Source organism: Rhipicephalus microplus, chromosome 10 (assembly GCF_043290135.1).
Source record: "Rhipicephalus microplus isolate Deutch F79 chromosome 10, USDA_Rmic, whole genome shotgun sequence".
In the NCBI taxonomy this organism is placed as follows: Eukaryota; Metazoa; Arthropoda; class Arachnida; order Ixodida; family Ixodidae; genus Rhipicephalus; species Rhipicephalus microplus.
Genome location: NC_134709.1, coordinates 56653364 through 56665632, shown reverse-complemented (window position 1 = coordinate 56665632; position 12269 = coordinate 56653364). Strand labels below are relative to the sequence as shown.

The 12269-nt window shown below is 47.8% G+C and overlaps 1 protein-coding gene across 2 annotated transcripts in view; it reads right to left on the bottom strand.

The window, feature by feature from the left end:
* LOC119180764 (uncharacterized) overlaps positions 1-12269 on the bottom strand; it is a 78051-nt gene that overhangs the window by 29937 nt on the left and 35845 nt on the right. For both annotated transcript variants that reach the window (XM_075875688.1, XM_075875689.1), the window contains exons 9-11: positions 11776-11905; positions 10817-10878; positions 8252-8360 (exon numbers count right to left, since the gene is read on the bottom strand). In XM_075875688.1, the coding sequence (XP_075731803.1) occupies positions 8252-8360; positions 10817-10878; positions 11776-11905 (301 nt within the window). The remainder of the gene's footprint in view (positions 1-8251; positions 8361-10816; positions 10879-11775; positions 11906-12269) is intronic.

The window sequence follows — 12269 nt, the reverse complement described above, 5'->3', positions numbered from 1 at the left end:
CAAAGGCGGCACAGGTTCTCGCGCAATCAGAGCACGGGCTTTTCGTTGTCTTCCGAAGGCGCATACGCGTTGGTGCGTATGCTCCACTACAATACCCCCGGGGTGAAGGGTAGCCATCCTGGCGACTCAGGGAGTAGGCACAATGAGGGGGTCGTAGTAGGGCTTGAGACGGTCGACGTGTACGGTCTCGCGTCCTCGACGGCGCAAATCTGGCGATTGTGTTAATGGCTCGATGACGTAATTCACCGGGGAGGTCACGTCAATGACACGGTAGGGACCATGGTACCGGGCCAGAAGTTTAGAACACAGGCCAGGAACGTGCGGGGGCACCCAAGGCCATACAAGGGAGCCAGCACGAAATGTAGGAGCTATGCGGTGAGCGTCGTCGTGTCGAGTCTTTTGTAGAGCTTGAGCCTCGCTTGTGAGAGACCGAGCCAACTGACGGCAGTCTTCAGCGTATCTGGCGACTTCCGAAAGCGGGGAGCACTCAGATGCATCAGGGCGGCATGGTAGTATAGTGTCGAGTGGGTGGGAAGGTTCGCGACCGTACAATAGAAAGAACGGGAAAAAACCGGTAGTCGCTTGCGTCGCGGTGTTATAAGCGAAGGTAACAAAGGGCAATACAGCGTCCCAGTTAGTGTGGTCGGAGGAGGTGTACATCCTCAGCATGTCGCCAAGTGTGCGGTTGAACCGCTCAGTAAGACCATTTGTCTGCGGATGGTATGCGGTAGATTTCCGGTGGATAATGTTGCATTCAGCGAGGATAGCTTAGATTACCTCCGACAGGAACACTCGACCTCTTTCACTGAGTAATTCCCGCTGAGCACCATGGCGTAGAATGAAGCTGCGGAGAATGAAGAGTGCAACTTCGTGGGTGGTCGCTGCCGGTAGAGCTGCAGTCTCAGCGTAGCGTGTCAGATGATCGACTCCGACAATAATCCACCGGTTTCCAGAGCTACTATATGGGAGGGGGCCATAGAGGTCTATACCCACGCGGTCGAATGGGCGAGCCTGGCACGGGAGCGGCTGTAACATGCCAGTAAGCTGCCACGGAGGTGTCTTGTTCTGTTGGCAAGTGGTGCAAGATTGAACGTATTTCTGCACAAAGCGATACATTCCTCGCCAGTAATAGCGTTGGCGCAGCCTTTCGTAGGTTTTCAGGACACCTGCGTGAGCACTTTGAGGATCTGCATGGAAATTCATGCAGATGTCAGAGCGCATATGAGTTGGGACAGCAAGGAGCCACTTCCGACCACCAGGCATGTAGTTGCGGCGGTACAGAATGTTGTCTCGTAAGGAAAAGTGGGCTGCTTGCCGGAGTAGCGCTGTCGTGGAAGGGACCGCAGACGGATCGGTAAGGTAGTCGACTAACAAGGCAAGGTATGAGTCTTTACGCTGCTCCGAAAGCATGTCAGTTGTGTCGAGTGGTGACAAGGTGGTAAAAGGGAGAGACAGAGAAGCCACATCTGGTGTTAATGGCGATCGCGAAAGTGCATCGGCATCCGCATGCTTGCGACCGGAACGATATACGACACGGATGTCGTATTCTTGCAATCGAAGTGCCCAACGCCCCAGGCGTCCGGACGGGTCTTTCAAGGTGGACAGCCAACATAGAGCGTGGTGGTGTGTGACCACGTCGAAAGGACGGCCGTAAAGGTACGGGCGAAACTTCGTCAACGCCCAGATTATGGCCAAACACTCTTTCTCTGTCGCGGAGTAATTCAATTCAGCCTTCTTGAGAGCGCGACTTGCATAGGCGACTAGGTATTCAGCTTGGGTGCCTTTCCGTTGTGCCAAAGCTGCACCAAGGCCGATGCCACTTGCATCGGTGTGAATTTCTGTGGCCGCAGCAGGGTCGAAGTGACGAAGAATAGGTGGTGAGGTCAGCAGGCGGCGCAGCTGGCGAAATGCGTCGTCACATGCAGGTGACCATGCAGATATGCCTTTGCTGTTGGAAAGCAGACTCATGAGAGGTGCGATGATGGACGCGAAGTTACGCACGAAGCGACGAAAGTAGGAGCAGAGACCGACGAAACTTCTTAGGGCTTTCAGTGATGTGGGCAATGGAAAATCAGCGACAGCTCGAAGCTTATCGGGATCCGGAAGAACACCGTCTCTTGTGATGACATGTCCCAAGATGGTTAGTTTTCGTGCTGCGAAGTGGCACTTCTTGGAGTTAAGTTGTAGGCCTGCAGAAGTTAGACAGGTCAGAATCTCGTGGAGGCGAGGAAGATGTGTCGGGAAATCAGATGAAGATACTACGATGTCGTCCAGGTAACATAAGCAGGTTTTCCACTTGTGGGCACGCAAGATGGTGTCGATCATGCGCTCAAATGTGGCAGGCGCGTTGCAGAGCCCAAATGGCATGACTTTGAACTCATATAGGCCATCCGGCGTTACAAAGGCTGTTTTAGGGCGATCACATTCAGCCATTGGCACCTGCCAATACCCACAACGCAGATCCAAAGATGTAAAGTACTCGGCGCCTTGTAAACAGTCAAGAGCATCGTCTATTCGTGTTAGCGGGTAGACATCTTTTCTCGTAATATTGTTTAAGTGGCGATAGTCCACGCAAAATCGTACGGTGCCATCTTTTTTCCTGACCAGAACCACAGGTGATGACCAAGCGCTTTGAGAAGGCTGTATGACTCCACGTTTAAGCATGTCATCTACTTGCTCCGTAACGACGCGGCGCTCTTCGGCGGAAACGCAGTAAGGACGCTGTCGCAGAGGCGAATGTGAGCCGGTGTCAGTAGTATGAGTGATAGGCGTGGTGCGGCCCAAAGCAGGTTCTTGAAAGTCGAAAGAAGAACGAAACTTGTTAAGGAGAGCAACAAGTTGGCGGCGATGCGAGAGGGGAAGGTCTGCGTCAATAGCATTGTCGAAGGCTGACGAACTTGATGGCTCAGACGCATGAGTGATTGCAGCAATGTGACATGGCGTTTCGTCGGGAAGAATAATATCATCGATATGGTCGACAGGTTGCACATATCCTAACGTTTCACCACGAAGTAAGCCAATGAGGTAGTTGCAGTGGTTGGTGACGAGCATTACGGTTAAACCAGACGCAATTGTAAGAACAGCAAATGGGAGAACGATGCCCTTGCGTTCAGTAAAAACCGGAGATGGCGTAAACACCACCGTACTGTCAGGTTGCGCCACACATGAAAGGCTAATAGGGACCGAAGCTCCAGGAGGCAAGGTGATGTCGTCATCAGCGATGAGTTTGCAGAGCAGAGGAGAGCGGTCGGGTGGTGGAAATTCACATGTTGGCACAAGGGACACTTCGGCACAGGAACAATCTATGCTAGTTTCATGACGTGATAAGAAATCCCAACCCAGGATAAGGTCATGAGAGCAAGATGGTAGAACAAAAACTGTACGACGTGCAAAACGTCTCGGATGACGACGCGCGCCGTACACACAGCCGAGGGATGAATGCGTTGCGCGCTAGCCATGGACAGCACCAAGCCACTGAGAGATGTGGTCACTTTTTTCAGTTTCCTACAAAATTTTGCGTTCATCAGAGAAACGGCGGCCCCGGTATCAATTAACGCTAATGTGGCGACTCCCTCAACATCGACATCAACAACATTTTGCGGCGAAAATGGAGGCCTTGGGAATCGCGCACAAGGTGCAGTTCTTGCCTCCGGAACTGCACTGATTAGTTTCCCTCCTCAGGAGGTGATCGACGACGCATAGGCGATGGCGATCGGCGACGAGGTGATGGGAAACGAGCAGTCGATGGGTGGCGATCCGAGTCGGAGTGCCTCTGTTCATATGCAGACGTGGTGGTCTGCTGCGGTGCGTAGGTAGGAGCTCCGAAGTATGCGTGCGCAGGTGTGGGAAGGTGGCGGCAAAAGCGTGCAATGTGGCCAGCGATGCCACACGCGAAGCAGATGGGACGATTGTCTCGGGTGCGCCACTCATTAGCTGGACGGAAAAATCGAGGTGGGGGCCTGTAAGCTGGAGGCGAGGCCGGAGGAGGTGGAGCCGATAAGGCGACTGGATGCGGTGGGGGCCGCGCGACCACAGCTGCGTAACTGAGAGGTGAAGGCGGCGCAGTTGGTGCGTAGCCAGCAGTTGAGAGATCAGATGGCACCGAAGTGCATGGGTAAGAGGCCGGAACTGTAGGTAGGGCATTGCAAATTTCAGTGCGTATGGCCTGCTGCATATTCGAAGGGAGGCTTGTCGTGGGCGCGTCGCTATGCGGCAGCAGGGAGAGCTGTCGGGCGACTTCCCCCCTGATGAAGTCTTTAATCTGGTTCGACAGAGTTCCTTGGTGAACGTTGCCATTTGCGAGTGCGACGGCCGAGATCGAATCTTGTGATGGGACACTCTGTCGGGCGATGGAACGCTGACGACGCAATTCATCGAAGCTTTGGCACAGGCTTACGAGGACTGCAACCGTGGTCGGGCTTTTCGCCAGCAACATCTGGAATGCGCCATCCTCGATGCCTTTGAGAATATGTCGAATTTTCTCTTCTTCAGGCATGGATGAGTTAACACGCCTGCAGAGGTCGAGCACATCCTCAATATAGCTAGTAAAGGTCTCGCCAGGCTGCTGGGCTCGGTGGCGGAGACGCTGGTCAGCGCGGAGCTTGCGGACCTCTGGTTGGCCGAACGCTTCGGTCACGAGGGTCTTAAAGGTGGACCAGCTGGCGATGGCGGTTTCGCGGTTGGTGAACCATAGCTTGGCGACGTCAGCCAAGTAAAAGATAACATAGGCAAGCTTAGAGTCATTGTCCCATTTGTTGCTGGCACTCACGCGTTCGTACAAGGAGAGCCAGTCTTCGACGTCTTGCTCACCACTGCCGCTGAAGATTAGTGGGTCTCGCTGACGGGTAGCACCGGGGTAGGTCGACGGGGCAGCCGATGGTGCTGGGTGTGCTGGGATGGGCTGGTTGGCGACTGCGTCAGTCATGTTGTACGGTGGTCTTTCGGCCAACTTGCGAGAGCGGAGCTCAAGGTCTGCTTAGGGATCTCAGCAGCCTCCACCAAATGCGATGATGTTTATACGAACAGAGGAGTCGCAACGAGGTCGCGACAGAAAATGGGCGAACAGCAAGTCTGGCATAGGCGGCACAGGTTCTCGCGCAATCAGAGCACGGGCTTTTCGTTGTCTTCCGAAGGCGCATACGCGTTGGTGCGTATGCTCCACTACACGTGCTTAAGTTTCCAAGCTCTGAAGGCCGCTAGCGGTACATGGTGTATATGAACGGCACGTCGTTAACATACTGGAGAAAGGTCCCTTTTGGGTGCAGTAGTTAGCGTGACCCACTAGGTAGCGTGAGGTCACCGATTCGATGCCCAGCTGCCAAATCTCTTCTTGTAGTTTCGTTTCTTTGCAATCTGTTGAATAATTTACAACGTCATATCCGTGACGGAAATACGTCACAGAGTCGTGGTTGACCCTGGCAGAAAACACTTTCGTGTTAAAAGAACATTCAAATCAGCGCGGCTCACAAAGGACTATCCCAAAGAAAGCTGGAATGGAAACAGAGCAGCCTTTCTAGAGCCTCTTCTAAACACTCTTGGGGCAACTGCTACAAGTAAGCGTAAATGGGGCTCATTACACTATAAATAATTGAAATTTTTGCATAGCATAAGAATGAAGGGGAAGAAAAAAGGGAGGACAGGGAGGTTAGCTAGTAGCTAGCCGGTCTGCGAGGAAAGGGTGTGAGGGGAATTGTCATTTATAGTACCATTGCGCAGTTTGTTTAAAACTTTTCCATGTTCTTCTCTTGCAACATATTTTACCTGTGACCTTGTGTAGTAATAAATGATTGACATGCAACTTATCGTCATCCTTCGGAGAAGCCGGGTGACCGCTACATACTTAGAATTCATTATGTGCTCTTTGGTGATGCTCTGGCTGACCACAATAAAGATTTATGCTCACACTTTTGTGATGGGTTGGTGCATTGTACGCCCACTCGTTACGCAATCGACGCATGCTAACGCAGTCTTTTACCTGAAAATAAACTTGCACAGAGTCAGTTTGCATTAGAAATGCAAGCATCGGCACAGCTCAGTGGAAGCATAGCGCACTGTCAAGCAGAGGGCCCGAGTTTGAATCCCGTTATATCCTGGGTATAACTAATTTATTTAGTTTCTCTACTTTTTTTCATGCGTTAATGTTAACGAATACTGGTAGTGGTGGACAACTACGGTGCCAAAACCAGCGATTGTTGGTATCAGATAACAGCTTTCGCTGTAAAAGCTCTACGAGCGGAATTTTGAGCGAGGGTTCTCCTCAACCGAAGTCTAGTTTCGTGACAAAAGCGTTGAGCTGTAGCAGGCGTTAAGACTTTAGAATTGCACAATTGCACAATTGCAAGTGGTTTAGAGGCCCATTCATTGCAAAGCTCTGGCAAATATTTAACCATGAACATTAGCAAAAGCATAAACAAAGTAAGCAGCTGCCTAGGTTCGCTTGTTTTGTGGACGTGTGGTGGGCCCTTCGCTGATTCGCAAAAGGAAGTATTATGGCATGCTTCACAACTGTACTTAGAGCAAGCAGCCCAGGACAGTGTCACTCGTACATACGCTCAGTTTTTTTTGCGTCATGGTTCAAATGTCCGATGAGTTCCGAAGAGAGACTAGCGTTTGCGAAGCGGATGTGATGGGTCCAATCGCTTTACCAAATTTTAGATTCGATGTCAAGCTCAAAACTCCTCCAATATTTAGTGTATTTTTGATCGTGTGAACGGAGATCAAAAAGTGAAGCCTAGAAGTGTGAATTGCTGAAGAGCCCAATGCTTTGTGCTGTTATTTTCTACGTGTTTAATGAAGTCAAATATGACCTAGAGGAAAACGAGACTGCAGAAGTGTAGAGAAGGCGATAATGAAGTCATACTCTCGTATTTTAGTTCGTAGGTAAGCCCCTTAAGAGCTACAAAGCTCATGAACGCGTTCTGAAAATTCACTGGTTTAGGCGATCCCTAGTATGCGTGCAATGTACACACGTACCTGTACCACGATATTACCTTCCTCCATGTTTCCTTCTTTTCATATCGTTTATCCTTGTCTCTTTGTTTACTTCCGATTTGGAAAGGGACGACAAATAAAGAACCCGCCCCTTGGTTTGCCTACTTGATAGTGCATGTCTGTGTTGCAGTCGCACGCAAGTAATGAATTACAAAGTTTCCGAAAGTACTGCCCTCATCAATCTCCTCTTCGTTCACGCGGCATGAATTTGTCGACCAAAAATATTTCTTTAGTTCTGGCTTAACTTCCTGCTACCTGATAGCCGCGTCGATTATTTAGAACTTCCCTGCCTGGGAATGCCACTATGTGAAAACCATTGCGGCCGTTAGGCGAGGCCTCCGAGTAGCTCCATTGAAGACGTCCTAACAATGCAAACCTTCTTGGGCACCATGTAGGCTTCAAGGCGAAAAGGAAATCTTTCAACAAGGGGTGTCGCTGGACCGAACGTTTCGACTGGTCTTCGTTAGAGCGATCTTGTCGATGACACGGCTACATGTCATAGAGTTGGCTCCAGCCACAACCGTTGTTCGAGTATTCTTCCTTTCTCAATTCAAAAAAAGAAAAAGAGAGTCCACACGAAGTGAATCACACCGAGTGGGCGAGGCAAGGGGCAGCTAAACTACCAACCAGCTGGCGCATGTAAATGAGTGACAACGCGTGTGTACAGCATATACCATGTTTTATTAATAATAACTTTTACAATGTCCAGTTCCACATTGCGTCTGTCCTCCATTACTACTTCTGTGTGGTAAGTGAAATGTACAGACAATGATTTTTCGATGGGATCTAACCTTAAATCAGCAAATTCGAGGTAGCTTCCTGTATTTGTAGACGTTGAGCTACCAGCGTTCTCACCTCAGGAGTACCAACTTATGGTCAGCGTTGCAGCTGCTTCTAGAAGTCCGGCCATTAGGCTAGCTTGATTTCTGTGCCGTCGTTGCCTTTCATGGACGAGAACGCGTTCATGATTGTTTTCATCAATGGCAGAAAGAGAATGTTCAGTTTGGAAAACTCTCGATCGTCATCAGGCACAGCACAATGTGAACCGATTGCATCACCGATGTGTATTGGGTACCTCGCAGATCAGCAGAATGACGAATGGCATGGTGGCACTGTGGGGGTTGCTTTAATACTTCTTACGGTGGGGTATAGTGGAAAACTTGCATGTGCTGTGCGGGACAACGCGACAACGCACAAGAGACAACGGATTAGCTGAGATACTAAGGTGCCCCCAAAAAGAGTATTCAACACTTAGGCTCACCTCGGGTTGTATTCTCGTAATGCTGAATCCATGGCCACGAGCGATGTGTCGAGGGAGAACGGCGGAGCTGGGAAAGGGCTACTTCCTGTTTGCGTAGCGTTTGCAAAGACTGAAATAGAAGAGTTGAGTCGACACTTTCCAGGGCAGTAGGAAGCATGTTCACCTACTTAACGATGCCATTGAATCCTTCCTTGTGGTTAACTGGTTAACGTTGTATATTTTTTGGAAGAGTGAGTGCCATACATACGTTGAACGTAACGAAACTGATGAACAATTAGGTCAAGAAAAGCAGAAAAGACATTATTTGTGATGTATTTATAATAAACTCATGATTTCCACCTCAAATTTAATTCGTTGAAAGCAGGGGGTACCCTGCATTGATGTTTAATGGTAGAGCTCCAAACGCGCAATTTGACCGTTCTGAGTTTGTATCCCAACTTGTGAGAGGGCGTTTCGTTCATTTAAATAATAATAATAATAATAATAATAATAATAATAATAATAATAATAATAATAATAATAATAAACAATCAACTAACAATAATGAAGACTATATTCAAGAGTATATCTCGCAAGACATCCATCTTGTCATTTCCGTACTCTGCTATTACCATGTTATGTAACGTTTATGAATTCAGTGATTTAGGTGTTCTTTTTGATACCATGTTAAATTTGTGTGCTCACGCTAACTGTGCTGCCTGGCGTGACCTTCGTTCTCTCGGCGCCGTTAGCAGAATCTCTCGAGAATTTAGCTCTCCTACAGCCTTCCACGAATTGTACAGTGCAACATGTCTTCCTCAACTTAAATATCCATCGGTGCCTTGAAATTTCATCGCTAAATCTGGCAGTCACGCCGTTGAGAGAGTCCAGAAAAAAATTAATAAGCATTTAGAACAATCGTTTTGCTGTAAATCATTCTGGATTGCCATCGCTATACTGCCGACGTAACCGCGCTGACCTGTCATTTTCTTACAAACCAGTTCACGCTATGATATCCTGCTTTTAAATTCTCAGTTTTGTAAATTTTCGGATTCCGTGTAAGTTAACCAGAGAAAACCAGTCATTTCATGTACCTGCCAAGTTCTTTCGACATACCACCGTACACAGAATACAAAGTCTCTAACGTTAACTTTCATGATCTTGATGTATTGCACAGTTCACTGTCATTGTTTCTATCTCAGCTCTACACTGTCTTAACATAGTTTTTCACAATATTATTCAGGAAGGTTTCTACATAGTTGCGTGTATTCGTCTTTATTTTTAACTCTAATTCCGGTATATTCTTGTCTCTTCATTCTTCCATTTGGCGCTGATTTTCTAATGAGCGTTTTCATTTTTTATTTTAATTTTTTCGCAAGACTATTGTTTTGTTTATTTTAAATGTTTATTTTTAAGTGCACATGCAATAGGACCTGATGGTTGTTAGGAGGCAATCCTAATGAATGATTGATTGATTGCCTATTATTTAGAGTTTTCATCCTTAAACCACAAAATATGATTGATTGATATGTGATGTTTAACGCCCCAAAACCACCATATTATTATGAGAGACGCCGTAGTAAAGGGCTCCGGAAATTTGGACCACCTGGGGTTCTTTAGCGTGCGCTCAAATCTGTGTACACGGGCCACAACGTTACCGCCCACATCAAAAATGCAGCCGCCGCCAACGGGCCTCCATCCCGCGACCTGTGAGTCAGCAGCCGAATACCTTGGCAACTAGACCACCACGACGGGGCAAAAAAAAAACCCGAAATAAATATAAAAGACACCGTAATAAATGAATCCAGAAAGCTCAACCATCCGATGTTCTTCAGGGTGCACTGTCATCGTGCAAAACATGAATCTATAGCATTTCGTCGCCATCAGTAAATAACCACTGTGTGGCCGGATATCCAACTGCGACTACGGGTCGGCAGCCGCGTACGATGACCACTGTTGAGACTATAAGGGACACAGCTTCGTGTCATTCAATTTAGGTGAGACTCATTGTACTGCAGTTAAACCACAAACAGTGTCTTTTCTGCTTGCTTTGCTTTCGTCATACATATTGGACGTATATTTTCGGGGGGGGGGGGCAGTTTTTTCAGTGTTCGGTGGTTTCCACCAGGTCGCGAAAGGCACCTATCTTCCATGGCATTTTATCGAATAGTGTCGATAAGATATTCATTGGAAAACACTTTTGTGATCTTGTCATCAATACAATATAATATTTTAAGGGCTGCCGGACGTTCGTTCAGTGCAAATGATGCGCAGTGGTTATAAGTTGCGGGTAAGAACTTTGCTTGCGAACCTTCTAAAGGTACCATAATCTAATACTCATAGACATTCCAGTGTCTTTAACTTGCATTCACTGATGCTGGATATATCGACATCTGTAGGCAAACGCTTTCCTAAATGCCAGCATAAGGCAGCCTGAACTGAAGAGATCGCATTGCTTTTTTTTGTGTGAAGGAATGCACTGTTTCTATCAAGGCTTCGTGTTCCATAAGCCATGGTAGACTAATTCTACATTTGCTTATGCCGTCAATACAAATATAAATAGGGTAAAAATCTCCCTGCACGTACCATTAGAGCGAGATGCGTCTTCATATGGGCGCCATTGGGCTGTCAGTGAGGCAGATGGCGTCCTGCAGGGAAACGAGCGATACTATCAGGCTACGTGCTTGCAGCACAGACGCAATATCACCATTGCCACAGGTGTTAAACATTGAATGCGTGAGCCTCTTGGAGTGTTATGCAAAGAAAGGAGTGCGGCTCACTAGCCTTACCGGAGCAGAACGTTGACGCAAAGTACGAAGGCATTGCAGTGAGCTAAGCGGTCATTGCACTCAAGTATGGCTTCTACACAAACTTTCCAAATATGCATCAGCTATTGGCGGTTCCCCTCTTAAGAGAGGCAGCACGCATGACCACGCCTATCTGTTCAAAGTGAGCTTTTTTTTTTTGCCAGGGACATGCATACTATTTTGCCCTCTTGCGACCTTTGTATAAATATCGCAAGAAGAGATGGGCGGTGTGATTAATCTCAGCTTGGTCCACGTCCATCGGGAGCCCCCGCAGGATTTCCCTTGGACATGTAGCATACAATGTGCTGGGCTATGTTACGGAGTCATACTTTATACGAAACGTGAAGGGGACACCAGAAAGGACTAAAAGGCGTCCATACAATAAGCCCAGGAAAACGGGTAAGTATTGCTCAGGTACTTACCGCACTATTGCACAAAGTTCTGCTGGTGATCTCGCTACTCAGTGAAGGCAAAATTAGGAAGCGAATATAATGCCGAGTTCTACTGGCGCATAATTTCACGGCTTTGTCATAGGTGTGGAGACTGCAGTCGGCTCACATGGAGCTCCTTGGTTTTTGAAATAAATCAAAGTGCACGTGTTTGCTTCAGTTTCAAACAACGTAGAAGAATGTCGTTATTGGCGCGAGCAAACGAGTGCTTGTCCAAAGGAACCACCCAAACTGCTACGTGCTTCGAGTTAATACAAAGAACCTTGTTTTAATCTAAGCTTAAACTCACCAAGCTCTCTTTGTCGGTGCTTGTTCGTTGTCCGGACGTCTTCCACCTTGAAGAGCAGTCATAGAGTGACGGCTATTGTAGCCCAGAAGTGGGGCACTGGGGACTCCGTACTGATTCATACTCGCGTAATCTGAAAAGCAAGGAATGTCTAATGTAGACTACCTGTACTAAAGACAACGCTGGTTGGTACTTAGCGGTCCACAAGACAGTTGTGTTCAAAGAGTGCTAGGCGGGTGAATAGAGAAGAATTTTTAGAGCAATAGGTTATATAGGTTGCCAACCTGGGCGCCGCTAATATGACCCCATCTCTCTATATACGAAGTGTGATGCATAAATTGAAGGGACTATTCTTACTGCCTCAATTTGAAATTTTCGCTGTGGCCGGCGACCACTGACAGTTTCATTCTCAAGCAAATATAGTTCTTCTCAACCGCTTGCTTGGGAAATGTATCCCGATTTATACTTGCAGTGGAGAAACTCTGAAAACGTAGAAA